We start from the raw sequence: 25,234 nt of genomic DNA, 5'->3' as shown, positions 1-25,234 counted from the left end.
GTTGTGTAGTATTTCTTTAAACCCTTCCGGCTCCGGCTGCTTCAGTCTGTAATGTTGACGATTGGACTGAGCCATCGGTGTAGAAATAATGTTCGAAACACCTTTGGTTTTTAATAGTGGAGGCAATTGTTTAAAGTGTCACAACGTTAGGAAAAGCAAGATTTCGTTTGAACCTACCACCTTTGTAGTGGTGTATATGATGGGTGAATGACAGGGTTCAGATATAGTCATATATCAGTGACAGGTAGACTATATTTTAGACATATATGTTCAATTTCATGAGATTGTAAGGATTTTTAGTCAATAATTAATCTTACAAGGAGTAGGTTGGTATGTTACTACTACTCATAAGAGTATTACAGGAAAAAACATAAATTGTCTTTGAAAGCTTCAATTCTCCCCTCATCATAATGGTTCTTGTACATCTTGGAGCAATAAGAACCACCCTCTTGGCTTCATTCTGTATTTCTTCCAGTTTATTCAGAATAAAGGAGAAGTTAATTAGGTGCAATGTCAACTATAAATCTATTAAACATTGTCAAATAGTCTAGCACACTGAACACTGATACCAATATTTGTATCAATAAGTGATTTCAATGCTTTAAAATCTTTATTTTAATCTATGATCTAAGTCGTTTATAATGTCACTGTCAGTGGCTATCTTTTATTAACAAATTAAGGTACATCTGTACTTATGCAGCTGCCCTAGACTATGCAGCTGTCCTAGACTATGCAGCTGTTCTAGACTATGCAGCACCCTAGACTATTCAGCTGCCCTAGACAATGCAGCTGCCCTAGACTATGGTTTGCATAGTGTGTCAAATTGCGTGAAAGCTAAACAAAAATCCCCATCTCACAGGATGGTTAGTCACAGAGAACCATGTGATCAGTAGTCTGCATGGGCACAGTATGGATACATAATGGGAATGGCACTAGGATTTTTTTTAACACATTTAGATATATCTGCATTTGTGCAGCTACCCTAAACTATAGGAATAGGAGTTTTTTTTTATTAACACATTAGGAACATCTGCATTAGTGCAGCTACCTTAGACTATATGAAGTGGAGTACAGTGTGCCAAAAAAGCTAACTAGGTGATGCTAAAAAATCCCCATCACACAGGATGGTTAGTCATACAGAGCCATGTGTTTAATAGCCTGCACTGGCAAATTTTGGGTATACTGTGAGGATATCTTCAAGAATACGAGAGTGAATAAAGTAATTGCAAAGCTCCAGGTACCTCATGCCAACTGGTCTGAAAGGTCTAATAACTAGGCATTCAGTGATGTAGTGCGGGAGATCATGCCGTAGTTCCTGCTCACAGAGTTTGCAACTGGAGTGCTCAGGATTGGGAGACCCGTCACCTGCAGCCACCTGCCACAGGTAACGGTAACCCAACCTGATCCTTGCAACCACTGTGTCGCACAGTCTAGTGGACGTTTTGTGCAGTCCATAGATGTAGGTTTCAGATCTGAACAAATCATAGCTTTTTATACTAGTACTTTCAGGTCGTTGGGAGGGAGTTCGAACTGGTAAATTACAAAAGCCTACGGAACCTTCGCTCCAAGTTTACAAAATATCGATCAAGAACTGGAATAAAAGGATAAGAGAAGAATGGGAGTAAACGGAAACCAGACACGTTCTCCCTCCTTCTGCGTCGTGGCCACGTAACTAGAATTTTGTTTAGAGAACGAGAACAATTTACCCATTAAAGGCCAATCGGGCGTAAAAGCTCATTAAGGAGTTAAGAGACTATGGTACTTAGTTAATGGAAGCAAGACTTTGTGCCAGCTGCTGCTGGAAGGTGAGAGAAAGGACTCGTTCACGAGGAAGAACCCACAAAATGGGGGGAATGGGTGGGGGCTGGGGGGGGTGGATATTACCCTGATCAAACGTTCTATTGTTGCCATGTATCGCCTTCACCCCCTCCCCCATTCACCCTTCCCTCTCTTGAGGAAGATGTGGTACATTTTCCCTTACATAACCACAACCACCTCCTGATTCAGACTATTGGTATATCTTGCCTACTCCACCACACTACGTATGTGGGTGTGGATGGTATTTATGGGTATATTTTCCTTACCAAGAATACCCATCTCACCTGTGTCCTTGTGTAGGCTGGGTATTCTTCTACACCACCCACCTACCTTCTACCTCCTGTGCATATGTTTATGGGGGTAGAATGTCTCTTCTCTACCTCTTCAGAACGTTATATAAGTGGATGAGGTGGAATAATATGTGGGTGTGTACGGGAAAGGTAGAACAGGTAGTGAGATGGAAGGAGGAAAAGTGAGAGTCGTAAGAGGGTGGAGGGGAAAGGGGAAAACAGGAATTGGGGAAATGGGAAAAAGGGAGGGAATAGGGTGTGCGTGGGAATGGAGAAACAGCGAGTGAGAAGAGGGAACAGGGTGTGGCAAAAAATGATCACATCTGTGGGAGTAAGGAAACAGACGGAAGAGGGAGGACAATGGATGTAAACAACATAGACAATTACGGATCTTAAAATATAATGGGGCTCTCTGGTAAGGGAGGACGAGGAGTCCATAATTTGGAACAAAATTTTCTCCCCCTCTGATAATGATAAAAAATGGGGATTTTGACTGGATATAAACTGAAAGGGCCTAGCTGCCTCCCCCCCCCCTTTCCTCCCCCTACTTTAGGTAGGGGGAGGCAGCTTCCTCCCCTACTTTAGGTAGTTACGATTTTATACTGGGGGTGGGTGGGGGGGGGGAAGTAAGTACTTGGAGACAATTAGGTTCGAGACATTATAAAGATCAGAAGAAGAAAAAAAAAGAGTTTGAGAGCCGGGGATCTATCTCTTTAAGGCTCGGAGGGGAAAAATAAAAATACCTCAACATTTCTCTGACTCAAAATATTAATTCCCAGTTATATCCATTCTTTTACGTCCTCACTTCTTTGTGAAGCGGGATAATTAGCTCTTGTTTCTAAGAAGAGAAAAGCTGAGCGTTGTTAGTGAGTCGCGAGAAGCTCCCACTGAAGCTTAACATCCTGCTTTCTCTAACAAGAACAAATCTTTTCATGGTATATGGTTCAAGATTGTCCGGTATATAATCCAAGGGAGGCAGTTATAGGGAGCTTAGAGTGCATGTGATGTATAATCCTAGGAATCCCGGGTATGGTTTTTAAGAGTGGCTGGGATATTTAATCCTGGGAACCCGGTTATTTATATATCCGGCTATTCATCATTATAGTATATTGCTGGATATACTGATATCCCTCTCCTTGATATCTCTTTCTCCAATATGGAAGAGAAAGAACGCAAAAAGCTAGGACAGAACGAATGGGGAACAGAACGAATGGGGAACAGAACGAATAATAATAATAATAATAATAATTTTTATTTAGGTAAGGTACATACATAAAGAGATTTTACAAAGTTTGTTGGCTTTATAGATAGAGCTAGTACATACAATGCCTAAAGCCACTATTACGCAAAGCGTTTCGGGCAGAATGGGGGACAGAACGAATGGGGGACAGAACGGCAGAAAGGGAGACAGAAAGACAAGGGAAGGAAGAGAACGACATGGGAGAGGCCAGGACGAAATCAGGAGACAAAATATCATAACAGGGGGTAAGAACTACCAGGAGAAAGTGCCAAGCCATCACGACTATATAGTACTTGGAAGGAATCAGGAAAAGGATTTGGGATGGAACGGGGATAACAGAGGGGATGGAAGAGGAGCTTGTAATGTTGCAGATTAACATGGAAAGGAAACAGAGTAGCCTAAGAGTGGAACAGAGTAACATTTGAGGGGTATAAATTACACAGAGTTATTAGACAAAACCACTTAAACTCCATGTGAAAGAAATCATCCAAATTTAAACTGATAAGGTTACGGAATTATGAATAACAGATGAGTATTTTTATAATCGCTTTGAAAATACAAGCTTTGCAATTTAAACAGTTTTAATGCTTGAAAAGAGATTAATTTACAAGGGGTAGATTAATGAAAATATGTTTTTTTTTTTATAATTGAGAGGGTGTACGTTAATTCTGGGAGATGAGTGCTATTGTGTTGATTTGTAGGCATTCATGTGTGTGCTTGCTTGATGAGCAGCTGGCGTGTTTTTTTGCTGGGTGTTTATTTGGGACATGACTGCATGTGTGTACTCATTTGAGGCTTGTTTGAATGTCTTTTGTGTTCGTTTGAGGCGTGTTTGTTTGCCTGTGTGTTCATCTGAGGCGTGTTTGTTTGCCTGTGTGTTCATTTGAGGCGTGTTTGTTTGCCTGTGTGTTCATTTGAGGCGTGTTTGTTTGCCTGTGTGTTCATTTGAGGCGTGTTTGTTTGCCTGTGTGTTCATTTGAGGCGTGTTTGTTTGCCTGTGTGTTCATTTGAGGCGTGTTTGTTTGCCTGTGTGTTCATTTGAGGCGTGTTTGTTTGCCTGTGTGTTCATTTGAGGCGTGTTTGTTTGCCTGTGTGTTCATTTGAGGCGTGTTTGTTTGCCTGTGTGTTCATTTGATCCGTGTTTGTTTGCCTGTGTGTTCATTTGATCCGTGTTTGTACTTCACCTCTTGCCTACTTATATAGCAAATCTACTGACTTGTAAATCCATCCTTCTGAAGATGTATTATTAAATACGAAAGTACGTAAGGAAACTCCTGTTACAATCTTTCCTTCGTGGTCTGACACTGTCATATATTTCATCACGTGTTAATTTTAGTGATTTACACACACACAGACACACACACACACACACACACACACACACACACACACACACACACACACACACACACACACACACACAGGCTTCCAGTCCCGCGAGAAAACGCATTTTTGCAACCAAGAAATTGCAAACGAAATAAAAACGCACAACTTTACCTAATCCCATATGAGTTTAGCAGTAGTTTGTTGCACCAACTTTACTTGGGTGCGAGTCCTCACGACTGCCCGATAATCCTGCAGAATAACACGGCTGAAAACATGCAACCGACGCGTTCTATATAGACTTGCTATTTCGCGATAGGGTCGGTAATTGCATAATAAACATGCACAATTGCGCCCCAACACTTTGTATCTGATCGTTGACTGTGTGTGTGTGTGTGTGTGTGTGTGTGTGTGTGTGTGTGTGTGTGTGTGTGTGTGTGTGAGAGAGAGAGAGAGAGAGAGAGAGAGAGAGAGAGAGAGAGAGAGAGAGAGAGAGAGAGAGAGAGAGAGAGAGAGAGGAGAGAGAGAGAGAGAGAGAGAGAGAGAGAGAGAGAGAGAGAGAGAGAGAGAGAGAGAGAGAGAGAGAGAGAGAGAGAGAGAGAGAGAGAGAGACAGACAGACAGAGAGAGAGAGAGATATGTCGGGTGTGTCAAATGTTCTTCTTATTAGTAATGAATTTAATATTATTTCGTCTAATCATTCATTTTCGCTCTACCATTAAAGTTTCAACTACTAGTACTATTGCTTTTATTATTATCTGTGCACTATTGCTGGGTATGTTAACTTTGATCTTTAATCCTTATCTGACAGCCAGTAACATAATGCCATCATTGTGTTAGTTCAAGTTCAAATCTTGACATTTGCCGTAGAGCTGAAGACGGGCATTCTTACCTGTCGGCCAGCATCTTATGTCCTACTGCTTCAGTAATGGAAAACCTCTATCGGTGTGTCTGTCTGTCTGTCTGTCTGTCTGTCTGTCTGTCTCTTTCGCCACGTGATACCTTCCAAACGTCGATATTAGGAAACTGGAATATTTTTTTTGCATATAATTTCGTTTTTTTTTTTGCATACTTCGATGAAGAATTTTAGGGTCTGGTCCTAGAGGCACCAAGAAAGAGTTTCTGAACTTTTGTATTATCTGGTATACAAAACTAGATTCCCGTGAGAATTTGACATATCGTGAACATGTCCCTCCTGTTGCTCTAGATAGGCGGGGCTTCGTTTTTTTTTCAGCTCCAGGTTGCATACCTTTGCATTGGCTCACCTTAGGTAGGGGGGGGAAAGCAAGATCTTCCCACCACCTAACCCCAACTCAAGCAAAATATTAATCTAGATAAAAGTCTCCGTGGTGTAGTGGTAAGACACTCGCCTGGCGTTCCGCGAGCGCTATGTCATGGGTTCGTATCCTGGCCGGGGAGGATTTACTGGGCGCAATTCCTTAACTGTAGCCTCTGTTTAACGCAACAGTAAAATGTGTACTTGGTTGAAAAAACGATTCTTCGCGGCAGGGGATCGTATTCCAGGGACATGCCCGAATCGCTACGCGTACTAGTGGCTGTACAAGAATGTAACAACTCTTGTATATATCTCAAAAAAAAAAAAAAAAAAAAAAAAAGCTTTATACATGCGAATGTACCATAATTTGTAAAATAGCTGCAGTCATTAATTTGCTTCAATACACAAAAATTATGTTGAGTATTTTTTAAAGTTATTGGCAAACAAAATTATATGTATAGTTTTAGAGAATATAAATATTCACTCTGATTTATTTGCCCTCGCCTCCCTTCCAAGAATATTAAAATAGTGTGCACACAACTGTACTCAAAACTTTACCGGTTTGGTTACATATTTGGCGAGGTGGCGTCTCCGTTCTAATGCTGCATATTCTTAAAATGGTCTAACGTATGTTATGAATGGCAATACTGGATGAGTTTGATAACGTCCTTTAATATTCGTTCTTTGTTTTCACTCAGCTGGCAACGTTGAATTATTTTGTTGAATTCTTTAGAGGAGCGAGGTTATATTTGTATTTAGTACTTGTGCCTGAGGGATCGTGCCTTGCTCTTGAGTTAGCTCTTGAGCCCTGTCTTTCTAACTGTCGGTTGCCAAAACCACTGAATTCCTTTCTAATTTTCACTATCACGTATGTTACATATAATTCACAAACATAAAGAGCCAAAGCTCAACCCCCGCAAGCACAACTAGGAGAGTACAACTAGGTGAGAACACACACACACACTCATTGGGGGATAGACTCATTCCTCTCAATGCTTGCTGATGATGAAAAAAATATGAGAAGAATCAAGACAGACGAAGTTAGACAGAGACTACAGGAAAAGCTGGAGGAATGGTCTAGAAAATAGCTACTAAAGTTTTACACAGGAAAGAGTAAAGTAATGAAATTATTATAAATATATATATATATATATATATATATATATATATATATATATATATATATATATATATATATATATATATATATATATATATATATATATATATAAAATTTTAGAGTGATCGGCAAACACAGTTGTATGATATGATAACGTGAATAATAAAAATATGAAAAATAATGGTCATAATGATATTGCGAGATATTTCATAGGGTGAGTGTGGCATAGTGTGTACATTGCACTCTGTCGTTTGATAAATTCCCAACCCTCCTATTTTAGGCATGTAACCAACAGCAATTACTGAAAAAATGCCCCAAGCGTTTGACCTCCAACCTCGAACAGATAGACAGGAATTCTCTCTTATACACACACACACACTCACACACACACACACAGACACACACACACACACACACACACAAACACACACACACACACACGCACACACACACACACACACACACACACACGCACACACACACACACACACACACACACACACACACACACACACACTCACACACACACTCACACACACACACACATTTGTATTTAGTAATACAAAAAAAAAGGAGTTAGTAAACAGTTGATTGACAGTTGAGAGGCGGGCCGAAAGAGCAAAGCTCAACCCCCGTAAAAACACAACTAGTAAACACACACACACACACACACACACACATTATATATATATGACAGTGTCAGACCACGAAGGAAGAATTTAAACAGGAATTTCCTTAAGGACTTTCGTATTTATTATTACATCATCAGTAGGAATCATTCCTTCTTGGATATATGAAGATGAACGAATCATCTTCAGAAGGAATTGATTACTTTTGAAGATGTATTATTAAATACGAAAGTACTTTAGGAAATTACTGTTTCAGTTCTTCCTTCGTGGTCTGACACTGTCATAATTTTCATTGTGTGTTTTATATATGTTATATAGTTTGCTTGCAATAAACTTTTGCGTTCATGCATCATAAAGTGGTAAATTGTCCCTCAATTTCAGACATGTTGGGTTTTGGTAATAAAGCATTTTTCATTTTTATCTTTTTATATATTTTTTGTTGCAGCTTCCACCCTCTGGTCTGCACATGGGGAGAATAGAATAGTATTTTGCTTTTTTAATTATCATAAAATATCTTAAAAAGTTTCTGAATAATTGTTTTCATATTTTTTAACTGTAGATAAAATGCCTGTTAGGTGCATCCAGAATCTTGCCTAAAATATACTCCAATTGTTTGATTATTATTATTATTATTATTATTATTATATATATATATATATATATATATATATATATATATATATATATATATATATATATATATATATATATGTCGTACCTAGTAGCCAGAACTCACTTCTCAGCCTACAATGCAAGGCCCGATTTGCCTAATAAGCCAAGTTTTCATGAATTAATATATTTTCTATAATTTTTTTTCTTATGAAATGATAAAGCTACCCATTTCATTATGTAAGAGGTCAATTTTTTTTTATTGGAGTTAAAATTAACGTAGATATATGACCGAATCTAACCAACCCTACCTAACCTAACCTATCTTTATAGGTTAGGTTAGGTTAGGTAGCCGAAAAAGTTAGGTTAGGTTAGGTTAGGTAGGTTAGGTAGTCGAAAAGCAATTAATTCATGAAAACTTTGATTATTAGGCAAATCAGGCCTTGCATAGTAGGCTGAGAAGTGAGTTCTGGCTACTAGGTACGACATATATATATATATATATATATATATATATATATATATATATGCATGCCAGCAGATGACCAGCAGGCGTTCTTCACCAAGCAGTAACCCATTAACTCCACACTTCACTCACAACAAAACTGTAACACAACAGCTACGTATACAAAGTGGACAGGCGGCCACTTTACATCCCACTTAATCTCCAGCCTCATCTGGCTTTTCCTATATTTCTGACCCCCATCTTTCGTCCCCATCCCATCCATCCCATCCCTCCCTTCTTATAAAATCCTTTGGTCATCAAAATAAAACATAAAAAACCTTCATCAAGACGACGTATTACTCCCTTGTCACTGAAGAAACATTTTGGTCTCCCTGGGAAGTAGGGCTATTTGTCACAGACCATCTTCCAGAAAATTTACGAAAAAAACAAATTGAATATCTTCGCAAAGATTAATCTCTCTCATTTGTTTGTTTTTCATTATGCTCAGCTGTTCCGTTTCATCCCAGGACGCAGTTGGCGGTGTTCTGTGATGAACACAGAACGTAGGTGGTGTTCTGTGATGAACACAGAACACCTGAAACCGTAACAACATCAAGAGTTTAATATATGTTTTAGATAACTGAACATCGCATACTATTTGTTTTTTTAAATTTCTTAAGACGTGCCTGTTCTTTGGCTCGACTTCTGAACGTGAGTGAAAGCTGGATAAATCTTTGAACCAGTGTATCATTACTTTAAATACACTGTTACTACTTTTCGTTCACCTGGGCACTAGGAGACTCGAACCCCCGACCCCTCGAGTGAGACACACACACTCAAGCTCTATCCATCATGCTGTTATATTGATTGCATATTGGATAGAACCTCTGTCTCCCACTCATGAGATCGGTGGTTCGAGTCTCCTACTGCCCTGGTGAATGAAATGTAGTAACAGTGTATTTAAAGTAATACATTGATACATTGATACATACCCTGTTAATTCATTGATGTATTAACATCAATAGTGTTGCTCAATAGGTCGTCCTATTGAACAACACTACATTCACGCAACGTAAACTCAATTTACACGAAATCCCACATGAAGTCCCCCAGCGTTTATTATAACAACACTGTGACTGATTGATGGAGATTAAGCCATCCTAAAAGGTAGCACGAGCACGAATAACCCGTAAACCAACATGGTATCGTCAAGATGTTGATATCTTGGTGACACGCAGGATCTCCCACCTCACCGCCTTGAGACACCGGATAGCCCCGAGTTTGGGTCTTGAAGACACAGAGAAATGACATTAACGTGATGTACCAGGAACATTTTGGTCTCCCTCTAGGAAGTAGGACTATTTGTCCCAGACCGTGATCCAGATAACTTAAACAACAACAAACTGAATATTTTCGCAAAGATTAATCTCTCTCATTCGTTTGGTTTTCATTATGCTCTATCATGGGAGAATTATGCTCTATCATGGGAGAATTATGCTCTATCATGGGAGAATTATGCTCTATCATGGGGGGAATTATGCTCTATCATGAGGGAATCATGCTCTATCATGGGAGAATTATGCTCTATCATGGGAGAATTATGCTCTATCATGGGGGAATTATGCTCTATCATGGGAGAATTATGCTCTATCATGGGGGGAATTATGCTCTATCATGGGGGAATCATGCTCTATCATGGGAGAATTATGCTCTATCATGGGAGAATTATGCTCTATCATGGGGGAATTATGCTCTATCATGGGAGAATTATGCTCTATCATGGGAGAATTATGCTCTATCATGGGGGGATTATGCTCTATCATGGGGAAAATTATGCTCTTTCATAGGAAAATTGGGTGTATTTGGGAAATTGTGAGGAAACCCCCGGTTAGGCTTCAGTGGAAGCCTCGGGTACCTCGTGGGTTCAGTTGTCCTCTAGGTTGCAATTATTTTGATCATTTTGTGGCGCAGTGGACTAGAGCGAGCCTGGGAAGCATCAAACACCGGGAAATATGACTAATGGTTTAACTCTTGGACAGCAGCTATATAAAAATTGTCATTCCTGCTAATGGGAACACCCAGCACATACGTTCGAACCCTCATCACGGCTCCTGTGGGTCTTGAAACCGGCCCTCAGTGAAGGCAGGTAATCGAACACCTCCATATATTTCTTGTAGAAGATGATTTTTTTTATTTTTTCTACCACAGACGTGGCCACATATTTACAATGCTAACAGCATATATATATTTTTTTTCATTTATCCTGCATGGACAGGTTTACTGCTTTACGTAGCTGTATACTCCACTATAGTATACTATTCTTCAGGCAATATACTCCACATCAGCTAATTTGCTGTTTAAAAATAAATTCGAATTATTTATGATTAATCTTTGCTGAATTTAGTTCACCATCAATGTCCAAAAGCTAATATGTGTATACCTGGAATATAACCAGAGCTGATGTATGTATTTCATCAACTCCCAACACAAGATTGATGAATACTAATAATACCTAACAACGGATTTTTGTTTACGGTCAATACTCAACTCTTATTTTATGAATACAATAATTGGCCAATGCTTAATTTATTCATGCATTCGAAGGCAGACACCAGATTTATGTATGCTATCAGTTACTAAAACCTGACCTGCATACGATAAATACCTCACACCTAATTTGTGCTAAAAAAAAAAGTAAAAAAAAAAAAGCCAGCTGCTGAATTAGGGTGAACAATCAGCTGTTTTCTTTTACTCATAATTATGCGTAATCAAATCTTTGTTTCATCCCAATATATATCATAATATAGCATTGTAAACATTGGTGTAAAATATGTTATGATCTCAGCCTGCAGGAGAAACGAGTCTTCCTTCTTGAGAGTTATTCAGCAAGCCTGACCTAACTAGAAGGTCTAGCAAATATTGAGGTGATAACCCATATGTAAAATGGCTGGTTGGATATGTATAACAGTTTGAGATTATGGGCAATGCAGAAGAAAATAGATAAATGACTGGCTAGGAGATGTGGACATTTTGCTGGAGGCGTGAGGCTCGCTTCCGGAGGACCTTGACCTCACTTGAGTGCCAGACATCGCAGGGGGAATCCGCGCTCCATTTGAGCTCCCGCCAGAAGGGAACCCCTAGTGATATATCTCGAAGAGAAGAGAAGTGTGTAGACGTGCCAGCTGTGGAACCGAGCTGGGAACGTTGTGGTATCAAGTCCTGGTCGACGAGCAGAGTTTAATAAGCTACTAAGAGGCATTTTCGTGGGCTGTGTGGAGCGCCCTGACCAGACGCCGTCAGAGGAAAAGCGCCCTCGATCAGTTAATCTGTGGTAAGCACGATATACGCCAGTTCATAGTGATCACTTGTAGTTGGTCGTTTGCCCAGCGACGGTAGCAATGTTTATTTATAAGTTAGACATGTTTTAATAAGGCAGAAAGCCTGAAATAGGAGAGTGAAGAGGGAGGAGCACGGAGCGACGTCCGCCCCCCTCTGAGCGCTGGCGGACGACTGAGGGAGCCTGGCTCTTGACGGAGGAAGACCCTCCCAGCGAGTGAGGACCGCCGCCAGGCGAGGTGGAGTATGGACCCGCCCAAAACGGGGGAGTCCACTCTCACTGTATGTAGAGAACAGATAGAGGTTTGAGGCAAGCATATTGTGTGGTTATTTTTGTTTATGTGTTAAAGGGGAACATTTTATTGGAGTGTCGATGGGTTGCAGGTTTGTCTTTTGGGGAAGAAGTTGCTGAAAACTTCGAAACCAGCAGATGAAGTAGCTGATGAGACTCCAAGGTAGTGGAGCAGAGGACCTCGAGCTGTGAGGAGAAGCAGCAGTGAAGAGGAGTGTCATGTGCTTCTGTAGAGGTGGAGAAGCACCATAGTTGCTCGGGGAAACTTCATGGTGTAGCAGCCAAGAGAGCTGTGGAGGACCCTAGCAGAAGGGTGAAGCACCGTAGTTGCTCAAGGAAACTTCATGATAGCAGCCTGGAGGAGCTGCAGAGGATCCTGGTAGTGAAGCCCGGAAGAACCTAAGGATATTAGGGTAGTGAACTTCCAGAGGTGGAAGGGGAAGCTCTGGTGGATTACTTATAGGGAGTTGATAGTGTTTGGTTGTCATTAGCGTGCAAGACGCAGTGAGAGGTGAGTGACTATTGGCATTCTTATAGAAAGGAGTTTTTTATACTGAAGTATCAATGAACATTTATACTGGTATATGTTATTGCATTCAAATGCTGATTTTCTATATATATATGTTATCTTGCTGATGGTGCAACAGTGTATGTAGGCTTGATCAACTTGAGGAGGTTGATAGTATCAGGTGGTGAACCAGGAGATAGGATACCACTTGATAAGCTGATAATAGAGTTCTGATGGTGTTGGAGTGCAACCTGATTGTGATATTATAGAGTATAGGATTCATTATTATTATATGTGTGTATGTATCGTGTATGTGCTTTGTCCAGTAAATGTGTCACAATTTGCTGGTGTTTGCCCTTGTCCTAGTGAGGCTTCCCAGGAGGTAGTAAAGAAGGAGAGAGAGAGAGAAAGAACCAAGAACCACTGCCGTGGACAGGGTAGGAGGTAATACTAGTAAGTCATAGGGGATTGAGGAGATCATATCTCATAAGGAGAGAGTGGGGAGTCACAGCGGCTCGAGTGGGTGTGTGCACGTGACAACGAGGCTAAGTGTTGGAGCCGCATCCCCTAAACGTGTGACGTTGAGCCCCTCTCCAAGAGCCAGAAGCGCCAAGGGTGATCTCCTAGTATAAGCACTCTGCCGAGTTGTGGGTTGGGTTGTCCATAGAGAAGGATCAACGGCGACAACACCAACCAACCCACAGTCTATAATAAATACTATTCAATATACAAACGCAGATTTTGTCAGATTATTCTCAGTATACAGTACCAGATCACCTTAGGTTACTTCTCAGTTTAAAACAATAGGTTTTATCAGATTATTCTCAGTATACAAGATCAGATATCCTTAGGTCCTTCTCAGTTTAAAACAGTAGGTTTTGTCAGAATATTCTCAGTATTCAGCAGCACGTTTCTCAATATCGTACCCAATATTCAGTCGGCCAAGAATCGGCATTAAAACTTGCAGAGAGAACTGAGGTGTACGAAACGTCACCTGCTACCAACTGTCGACAATTTTACAAGTCTCACGCCAAGAGTAACTCGATTTCGAAAATTCAGGACAGTCGGGAAAAATTCGCCAACCTGGTTCCCCGCTGTTAAAAATATGCCAAAACGAAGTCTCAGAATTTTTAACGCACAAATGGATGCGATTAGATTAAATGATTTTCTTGAATTACTGTCTCTTTGTCTCTGTTTATTAATGTGTTTTTTGTGTGTTTTCATGTATGGCAGCGATTCAAAGTTACACTCACTCACTCACTCACTCACTCACTCACTCACTCACTCACTCACTCACTCACTCACTCACTCACTCACTCTCTCTCTCTCTCTCTCTCTCTCTGGCCTAATCCAAATTTTTTTTAATGAGATCTCCCTACACCCCCAACACATGGACACATAAATATTACATATATGTTACATATATTACAAGTAAATATTGGCTGTGTGCCCCGGGAAGCCTAGGATAAGTTAGGTTATTGAGAAAACTTGAGCAAAGCGTTTCGAACGTTATACTTCGAACTACATAAAAAAATTGCTATTTCCGTGAAATGTTCGAGGATAATTAGTAGTAAATCATGAGTAAAGTACTTTTCATTCATGGACAGTATATATAGCACATACGTTCTTCATTGGCAGAACGTATGTGGTAGCCAGAAGAACGGCTACTTCATTTCAGGGAATTTTGGCAGATTTTTTGAGGACGTGTTGGCTTATGAATGAAAAGTTTTCTCCATTAATTCGCATCCTTTTACACTGACTCAGACATAAGTCAGCACAAATGTTTGCTGACACGTTTATGACTGTTTTTTCCTGCTTAGGCCGGCCACACACGTGCAGTTTTAACTGACAGTTATGACTGTTCAGTTATAACTGTCACAGTTCAAACTGACGTCAGTTAAAAATGAAATGCACACACACACACACAGTTCAATCCCTCAGTTTTACCATGGATTCCGAGGAGTACGATCTTGCCGCTCTTGGTTCTTTGTAATGCTACAAGCAAATAGAAAAAAGAAAACTAAGAAGCGTAAGCAGTGGTGCAAAAAGTGGTTACTAAGGCGAAATCAATGTTCTGATATTAAATTGTTCAAGGAATTAAGTGAAGAAACAACATCTTTCTTTGTGCGGTCATGATACTCTTCACTTTTAACTTGCCACAGGCAAGGTTCAGATCGATAGAGTTCAATGAATTCAACAATCACTTTGTTTTGTCCACGTGCCATCTCAAATTGCACTCACCGCTACCACCTGTAGAAATGAGAAGTTGAGAACTGTACAGTTACGAATCCCCACACACGCTCAGTTCAGTTACTCCTTTCAGTTAAAAATATGGAACATTGCATTTGTCGCAGTTTAACTGTACAGTTCTGTTGAACTGACGAAATGAGCAACTGAGATACCCACACACGTGCAGTTTTAACTGACAGTTTTAACTGAACAGTTATAACTGTCAGTTAAAACTGCACGTGTGTGACCGGCCTTAGGGTGGCGGGGGGGGGGGGGGGGGGGTTGAACTCAACTACCACATTGGTTGTGTTACCCATTGTTACGAACCTTGTATCCTGTAGAGATATTTTGGTAAAACGTTTCAAAGCACTAAGTAACATTTGTTTCCTGGCGGTAGCAAGTCAGCTGGGAGGTCATGTGTCGCTGATATCACTCCGCCAAGAAAAAATGGATTCATCTATATAACCTACTAATGGAGTAAGGTTAAATGGGAATTAATGGAGACTGATCAGGAATGATGAGAGATCTGGTATCAAGGGGCGGGTGACGGGGCAAGACCAGTCATACGCGATTGAGACTTGATTTAATAACCTAAGCTACTCTATCCCTTTGAGATGTATTTCTTTCTTATCTCAATAAACATATCTCAATAGACTTATCTCAATAGACTTGATTTAATAACCTAAGCTACTCTATCCCTTTGAGATGTATTTCTTTCTTATCTCAATAAACATATCTCAATAGACTTATCTCAATAGACTTGATTTAATAACCTAAGCTACTCTATCCCTTTGAGATGTATTTCTTTCTTATCTCAATAAACATACTTGAACTTGAACTTGATGGAGAGAAGACGTGTTTACTGTCTGCTTGAGGGTTTAAGGTTATAGTCTGCCAGATATTCAGATAAAAACATAATTTTGTATTTACTCACTTTTGCAGGAGATCCTACAGTAGTTTGAGGTACTACCAAGTGAGATAGAGTCCAGGCTTCTTAATATATTTAGATGTGTCTGGAAACTATGCTGGTCTGTAACCCGTCCTAATACTAAGTCCCTTCCATCCAGCGGTCGTCCCCAAAGACGCATTCATCAATTTTTACATGCTCTTCATTCAAAACAGGAATTTTCTAAGATATAAATTGATATTGATATATATATTAGCATACTGTGTATATTTAGGCATTAGTTAGGTTAGGTGTTTAAGTTATGTTGGCAATTATTTTTATTTGTAGTACGTGTGAAGCATTTACAGCGTTGTGGTTCGAACAAAAGTCGTCAGCAAAGCACTTGTTCCGAAAGTGTTCGGACGTCATCAATTGTGAGTCGTGTGTAAACCGCTTTTCATTCATGAACAGGGGGTTTGGCGGGTGCATGGAATGGACTTTGGCCTTTGTTGATGAGGACGAGCTGTGGACTGTGTGCTTGTTCTGTAAACTTACCACTATCAGACCAGAGTATTAAGGTTTACCATATTTCTTGTCTTGTTTAAGAAAGGTAAACCATATTGGTGAGTGATTATTAATATACCGATGTTTGAAGTTCTGTAGGATAAGGAGAGTTTTCTCCTGAATATTTTACCAAATTATTTGTAGTCTTGTAAATATATATTTTATGGTTGTTACTCTATTCAGACGTTTCTATTCTCCTGTTGGAATTTCCCTCGGGTTTAACTAGAAGGCTAACATTAATCTTACTTTCCCTGACAAACAAGTAACTTAAGTATAACTATATGACCAGAACAATAGCCTAGGAACACGGTCACACACATGATTGGCCACACGACTACACTTATGATTGGACACACGACCAGACTTATGATTGGCCACACTTATGATTGGATATTAAGGCCGTGACAGAGCGTTAAACATCAGCAACAACTCATAAAAGACTGTGACACAGAAACGGGTTCCTGACTGTTAACGGTATAAGTTAACGGGTTGTAGACGTTATACCCATTGTATCATCTTTTTGCTCTAAAGCATACTCCCTATTTTCGATCAATCTCCATTAAAAAAATACCCTATTACGATGATTTCCACAATCACCTGTATCCTATTATAATTATATTTAGAATGTCGCTCCAACATACAATACTAGAGATCAATTTTGAGATTAACAACTATTTTGGTTAATTTTAAAATATCAGGTTAAAATATTGAAATAGAAAACTAGAAATCGATGTTAGAATTAAAGGAATTGTATTCAGAATATTGGGTACAAAGTAATCCAGGATATTTTCATTTCGTTAAGAGTACAGTAGAAACCAAATAGTGACAGAAATGGGTTTATTTACATTCACTGATACCGGTAAATGGCACTTTTCTAAGTGCCATTTACCGGAGTGTCACCGGTAAATGGGTTTTCAGGAGTGCTTCACTTACAGACAATCTCCCATTTAATTCTCCAACAGCATATGAGTGTCCCACCTTCCTTGGTGGGATCACTTTTATATATTGATTATATATTTTATATCTCTATTTTATCTCTTGACTTTCACCTTAGTCATCACATACGTCATCTATATTTTCAGGAGATTTATCTTAACGACTGTTACGAAAATGAGCCTTTATATTCATCTTGCAACCCAGAGGATGAAATTTCTTAAGTAATGTTTGAATACAATATTAGTAATTTTCAGGCTTGGTTTGTTTTGTTTTTGTTTCCCAGGAAGTACATCTCAGCCGTCACTCAAGAATTCCATGTTCTTTCTCCATATCATTAACGGAGCTTTCGAAATGCTGATCTCTCATTAGTTTCCGGTTTTGTGGCCTATCAAACCCGCCAGCTTTTATTTTTTTTATAACTGCAACTTGGAAATGTTTGGCATATGCATTAAAAACTGTCACCTTCTATTCTCAGAGCTTTAACACACTGCTTCATTAGACCCAGTTTGATGTGTAGGAGGAACAATTATTATTTTCCCTACATACAAGTAGTTAAAGTTTTTCTGTTTGGTTCTCCGATATTTAAGCATGTTCTAACCTGTGTGGTTCTTCTGAGCCTAATGGCTGTCATTAGCTCAATGATCCCACACGCACAATAAACACGAACATTTCCTGTATCCTCCTCGTTGTTCAAGTACAAAGTCAATATGCTGGATTATCTGTGTGGATTTTTAACATCCACAGAGATAATCCAGTTATGGTCATTATATCTGAGAAACTCGAGAACTTTTTATAATGTGTCCGTGTTCATCTTTGAGACGTATAGAACGACCAGTGGGAACTGAGCCTCATGAATGTCGATTATTGACAAACAAAATTTAGGCTCCTCTTTTTAACCATGAAGACAAAATCGCCCTCATTTAGGTCATAAAGTGTCACACCAATTGTTCTTAACTAACCTGACACGTCGTGACAATGAACTAAATCGCTGTCAGCTCTAAATAGTTGTAATATATATATTTGCCCTCAAGAAAAAAATACTGCTTTTGTTCGACGCTGAAGTTATTTCTTGGCACTTAATCTCGACGTTAGCAATTTTGAATGAAATTGAAAATTCAATTGAAAGACTTAAATATCGTTTTAAGTCTGTTTGGTAAGTCAGACAATCGACTTGAGAATGGTCCAGGACGGACCGAAACGTCGTCGTTCCTTCACCTTCTAGTGTGTGGTCTGGTCAACATACTTGAGCCACGTTATTGTGACTCCTTGTCTGCATCGTTCTAAGCCATTGAATTTGGCACTGAGACCTTGAGATTGATCTACGTGTTCTTCAAAATCCACATTAGAATCTTGCTCGTCCTTATGTGAAGGATCTCTTTTAAAAAACTGTTTCAGTTGTTCCATCTGAATGGGGCTTTTGCTTATTTTCTTTACTGTAATACGACTTGGTATTTATGTGATTTTATGTGGTTTATGATATGTGATTATGTGGTTTTATTTAGGAGGCATTTATGTGTTTTTTCAGCTCCTGCAATATCACTGGAATGCCAAATGTCAGTTTTTTATAGCTTTCAACAGAAATTTCAACGCAAATTTTCAAAACTGGGATACTTGATGTGGCGCCCAAGACGCCTCCTCATCTTCACGTCTAACTGGAAAACAAAATACATCTTAGCAAATTCACTTGTATTCGTCCTTTAAGTGGGTACAGAGTCCACATATATAATAAAATGCATCAGGACGATTCAAACACTTCCTTCTAGCAGCAGCCATTTTCTGACACAGGAAAAGAAACGTTAATTTAAGGAAAATTAAGGAATTTAAGAATAATTTAAGGAAAGGAATAATTAAGATAGTCACCACATAACTTAACACCACATAACTTTCCTCATATGTGATCTTCCCTGAACTTGCCACAGGTGGGTATGCTGTTGAAAAAACAAACAGGTAAAGGCAAAAATGTTCTTAAAAAAAAAACTTGTAGAAAATGCAAAATACCACTGAACAAAAAATTAACATGATAGGCAAACCCGATTTTAGTTTTTATATCGGTGCTTGAAAATTAGTTAAAACAAAATGTCAGATCTTAGCAGAAAAGGAAAAAAAAATATGGAAACACTGGAGAGTGTGGGGCTGGGGTTCCTCTCAGCCCCTGCCTGGGCTGAGAGGAACCCATCTTTTCGGTGGCATTGTTGTCATAATCTTCGATATGCCTCCACGTCCACCCAGCCTCCAGGCCCACACGGCCTCCACGCCCACCCAGCCTCCACGCCTACACGGCCTCCACACCCACCCAGCCTCCAGGCCCACACGGCCTCCACGCCAACACGGCCTCCACACCCATCCAGCCTCCACGCCCACACGGCCTCCACACCCATCCAGCCTCCACGCCCACACGGCCTCCACGCCTACACGGCCTCCACGCCCACCCAGCCTCCAGGCCCACACGGCCTCCACACCCACCCAGCCTCCAGGCCCACACGGCCTCCACGCCTACACGGCCTCCACACCCACCCAGCCTCCAGGCCCACACGGCCTCCACGCCCTCCCAGCCTCCACGCCTACACGGGGTCCACGCCCACCCAGCCTCCAGGCCCACACCGCCTCCACGCCCACCCAGCCTCCAGGCCCACACCGCCTCCACGCCCACCCAGCCTCCAGGCCCACACGGCTTCCACGCCCACACGGCCTCCACGCCCACCCAGCCTCCAGGCCCACACGGCCTCCACGCCCACCCAGCCTCCAGGCCCACACGGCCTCCACGCCCACCCAGCCTCCAGGCCCACACGGCCAGGTTCGGGCCAACTGGAGCCGCCATTCCGTGCACACCTCTTGAGTCAAGAGATAATGGTGGCCGCGACATCATCATCTGCAATATTGGTGTAGTTTACCTCTGGGGCTGGTCAAGACTTCATCCTGTGTTGGTCATAATGGTTCTTCTGCTCTCTCTCATCAACGTCTCTTTCTCAGCACCGGTTCTCCTCCTTCACCTATTACTTCCTTCTCTTCCTTTTCATTTTCCTCTAATTCCCTCTCTTACATTTACACATTCTCCTCCACATTTTTCTACTTATACTGATTATCTCCTCCACTTAACGTCCCATTCTGTTTCTCTCTCTCTCTCTCTCTCTCTCTCTCTCTCTCTCTCTCTCTCTCTCTCTCTCTCTCTCTCTCTCTCTCTCTCTCTCTCTCTCTCTCTTCATCTACCCCATTTGTGTCTACCACACAATTCCTCTCTACGTTTCCGAATTTCCCACCTAATGTCTACCCCCCCTCCCATCCAGTTTCTTCTCTTTCATACCCATTATCCTATTTTTCCAATTCCATTAATATCATACAATTATTTCCCCCCTCTCTGCAATAACCCCCTTTTTTCACACCCAAGCTCTCCCCTTTCACTATCTTCCTCCACATTATCTTCCCCCTCAAACAACTCTATGGAAGTCGTACCTTCTCCCCCCCTCTTCGGTCACAAATAATTCCATTTTTTTTCTCTCTAATGCTATTCCTTAACCCCCCCCCCCTTCCCCATTCCCTACAACAGGGTTCCATTGCTGTAGTCCCTGCTACTCTCTGAAGACCCTGTACCCGAGGCTCTAGCTCTTGGACCTACGTGATACAATGGTTGGAAAATAAATTGTAACATTTTTTCTCTCACGAAAAATATGAATTAATGGTAATCAATGTAATGCGCATTTTAAGCTTAATTTGCAAGGCAAGATATTGTTAGGTGGACCACAGAACTGGCAGAAAGTATGGAACGGTAATTATCCGGAGAAAGGTAATTAATTATCATGAGAAAGGTAAAGTAATTATCAGGAGAAAGTAAAGTAATTAGAAGAAGAAGGTTAATTATCAGGAGAAGGTTAATTATCAGGAGAAGGTTAATTATCAGAAGAAGGTTAATTATCAGAAGAGAAGTAAGGTAATTATCAGAAGAGAGGTAAGGTAATTATCAGGAGAAAAGTATAATAATTATCAGGAGAAAAGTATAATAACTATGAGGAGAAAGGTATGATAATTATCAGTAGAAAGATTTGGTAATTATCAGAAGAGAGGTAAGGTAATTATCAGGAGAAAGATAAGATAATTTTCAGAAAGGTATGGTAATTATCAGAAGAAAGGTAATTATCAGGAGAAAGGTAATTATCAGGAGAAGGGTAATTATCAGGAGAGAGGTAATTATCAGGAGAAATGAAGTCAAACTCTAAGTTAACATGACAATATATCACTTGAAATGAACACGAGGATAAGAATTGTGACTTAAGAAAGTGTGAAGGCACGTCGGCCCCCAACCACTTGGAGCGTTGGTGATCAATAGCCGACCTTGATAGCTGCAAGGTCGTCGCTCTCCCAGACCAGTCCAGGTAGAGCACCCAAAACTGACAAAGATACGAGGGTGACTATGACGCGAAACCGCTCAGCAACAATTCCAGGTTGTTTTGAATCTTAGGTTCGAGTCCCTTAAGAGTTCAAGATGATTTTATTATTATTATTATTATTATTATTAATATTATTATATCTTACTAACTCGATCCTCTTCATATTGGATAGTGTGAAAGGTTTTCATAATTTTCATTAATTTTTTTCATGGTGTTCAGATCTTGTCTGTCACGTGGTTATGATGTATCTACTCGATATCGCCGAGCCTTCCTGTATCAACCCAATCAATGACTCAAAGTATTTTATATATTGTGATCATATTCCAGACTTCCTTCTAAGTTTCTCCAGTAGTGTGAAATCCAACATGAGATTATCCCTTATCTTATCATTTGCCACCCTCTTTAGTTTCTAATCCGATTCCAAACTTTGGATCTTTTAGATATCTTAATGTGCCTGGTGGAACAAGGGTTGTTCCACGTCAGGAACGTCCCTCACTGATCATGGCTCGCGCTTAAGTCATGCAAATAATTCGGGAAGATTCGTTGTTCAGGTTTCTTATCAATGCAAGTTTGTATCTTCATATTAAATGAAGAAGGTCTAGCTAATTACTCATGTACGTGGCCTGACCTCGTGGGCCTGTCTTCTCACACGTGTCTACAGCTTTAGAAATGGTGACCAAACCACATTTTAGAAGATGGAAAAAAACAACTACGTTGAAGTACGTTTATGGAGATAAAATATATTTCAAAGGGATATTAATATATATATCAAAGTATGCAGAATAACCACATGTGAAAAATAGAAAATGCTTAACGCGTTTTCGGCTAATACGCCTTCATCAGAGCAAAGTAGAATGAAGATGATCTTCATTCTACTTTGCTCTGATGAAGGCAAATTAGCCGAAAACGCGTTAAGCATTTTCTATTTTTCACATGTGGTTATTCTGCATACTTGGATCAGTGTTTTTGTGATCATTATTGCATATCAAAGTATATATATATACTTTTTATCAAAGTTTATAATATATATATCAAAGGGATATCAATATATTTCAAATATATTTCAAAGTGTTTAGTGAGGATCCACAAGGTCTTCTCTGAGAACTCTTTATTTTCTTCTCCGAGGCTATGGGTCCCTACACTTGCACCAGAGGTGGTACCCCTTCTAGGTTTCAAAGGTATAGAATATCTTGGGCTATTTCTACCCTCCTCTACCTCAAGTCCCTCAAGGAAGAGCACCAATCCAGTGAGTACAAATCCACAAATCACGGTACAAGAATCACATTTTACATTGCAGGTTAATATAGTAAACACAACATAGTGTTGATAGATATAACTAGTGTTATAGATATAGATAACTAGTGTTATCATTAACACTTTAATTAATTAATGGTATTTACCATTATCAAGTCGCATTGGTCCAGGACGGACCGAAACGTCGTCGTCCCTTCACCTTCTAGTGTGTGGTTTGGTTAACTTACTATAGCCACGTTATTGTGACTCATCGCCTGCATATGGAAGATCATGCGAGGCGGTCTCAAAGATTTTCTGATCAGGCAGACTAGTTCACTTCACTATATCATGTTTCATCCTTATTTTGCCATCGAACTCTAATCCATTAGTTAGATCTTCCTTCTATGATACCCATGGTATAGTTTATATAGGAGCAGTGTATTTCTAGAGACTTCACGAGTCTTCATGTCACTAGTATGCAGAGAACTCATCTCTAAAAACAAGACGGGAAATTTGTTAGTGAGATTGGTTTGTAGTTCAGTCAGTCATGCCTGGTTTGAATATAGGTTCCATATTATCTAGTTGTCCTTCCATACCTGCGGCTATTTACTCTTTTTGCAATGCAGAGTTGCAGAGTGCTGCTAGCAGATGGTTCAATACCCCGGCTGCTTCACTCAATATCCAGATCGGTGTGTTTGTGTGTGTGTGTGTGTGTGTGTGTGTGTATGTGTGTGTGTGTCTGTGTGTGTGTGTTTGTGTGTGTGTGTGTGTGTGTGTGTGTGTGTGTGTGTGTGTGTGTGTGTGTGTGTGTGTGTGTGTGTGTGTGTGTGTGTGTGTTTGTGTGTGTGTGTGTGTGTGTTTGTGTGTGTGTGTGTGTGTGTTTGTGTGTGTGTGTGTGTGTGTGTGTGTGTGTGTGTGTGTGTGTGTGTGTGTGTGTGTGTGTGTGTGTGTGTGTGTGTGTGTGTGTGTGTGTGTGTGTGTGTTTGTGTGTGTGTATTCCCCTAGTTGTGCTTGCAGGGGTTGAGCTCTGCTCTTTCGGCCCACCTCTCAACTGTCAATCAATCAACTCTTACTAAATACTATTTTTATTTATTTATTCCTCCCCCCCCCCACACACACACACAGGTAGCAGTCCGTAACAGCTGTCTAGCTCCCAGGTAACAATTTACTGCTAGGTAACAGGGACATCAAGGTGAAAAAAAAACTCTGGACATGTGTTTCCGCCGGCGCCCGGGATCAAACCCGGACCCTGGGATTACGAGCCGCAAGCGCTGTCCACTCAGTCACGGCCCTCTGGTGGTGGCTGTACTCACCTAGTTGTACTCACCTAGTTGTGTTTGCGGGGGTTGAGCTCTGGCTCTTTGGTCCCGCCTCTCAACCGTCAATCAACAGGTGTACAGATTCCTGAGCCTATCGGGCTCTGTCATATCTACACTTGAAACTGTGTATGGAGTCAGCCTCCACCACATCACCCCCTAATGCATTCCATTTGTCAACCACTCTGACACTAAAAAAGTTCTTTCTAATATCTCTGTGGCTCATTTGGGCACTCAGTTTCCACCTGTGTCCCCTTGTGCGTGTTCCCCTTGTGTTAAATAGACTGTCTTTATCTACCCTATCAATCCCCTTCAGAATCTTGAATGTGGTGATCATGTCCCCCCTAACTCTTCTGTCTTCCAGCGAAGTGAGGTTTAATTCCCGTAGTCTCTCCTCGTAGCTCATACCTCTCAGCTCGGGTACTAGTCTGGTGGCAAACCTTTGAACCTTTTCCAGTTTAGTCTTATCCTTGACTAGATATGGACTCCATGCTGGGGCTGCATACTCCAGGATTGGCCTGACATATGTGGTATACAAAGTTCTGAATGATTCTTTACACAAGTTTCTGAATGCCGTTCGTATGTTGGCCAGCCTGGCATATGCCGCTGATGTTATCCGCTTGATATGTGCTGCAGGAGACAGGTCTGGCGTGATATCAACCCCCAAGTCTTTTTCCTTCTCTGACTCCTGAAGAATTTCCTCTCCCAGATGATACCTTGTATCTGGCCTCCTGCTCCCTACACCTATCTTCATTACATTACATTTGGTTGGGTTAAACTCTAACAACCATTTGTTCGACCAT

The 25,234-nt window shown here is 40.6% G+C and overlaps 1 protein-coding gene across 1 annotated transcript; it reads left to right on the top strand.

Annotated features, from left to right (window-relative positions):
• Nucleotides 1-19,576: 19,576 nt before the first annotated feature.
• On the top strand, nucleotides 19,577-20,386 carry LOC123762425 (uncharacterized). The gene has a single exon (XM_045748938.2). It carries the CDS (start codon nucleotides 19,577-19,579, stop codon nucleotides 20,384-20,386), a length of 810 nt encoding a protein of 269 aa, XP_045604894.2.
• Nucleotides 20,387-25,234: the final 4,848 nt, after the last annotated feature.

The sequence above is a fragment of the Procambarus clarkii genome, chromosome 2 (assembly GCF_040958095.1).
Source record: "Procambarus clarkii isolate CNS0578487 chromosome 2, FALCON_Pclarkii_2.0, whole genome shotgun sequence".
NCBI lineage: Eukaryota > Metazoa > Arthropoda > Malacostraca > Decapoda > Cambaridae > Procambarus > Procambarus clarkii.
The sequence above is the reverse complement of the archived record's forward strand: the minus strand, read 5'-3'. Positions and strand labels throughout refer to the sequence as shown.

Excerpts from the sequence above, each read along its gene's own strand:
- LOC123762425 (XM_045748938.2), top strand. The coding sequence starts at position 19,577 with ATGTCAGATCTTAGCAGAAAAGGAAAAAAAAATATGGAAACACTGGAG.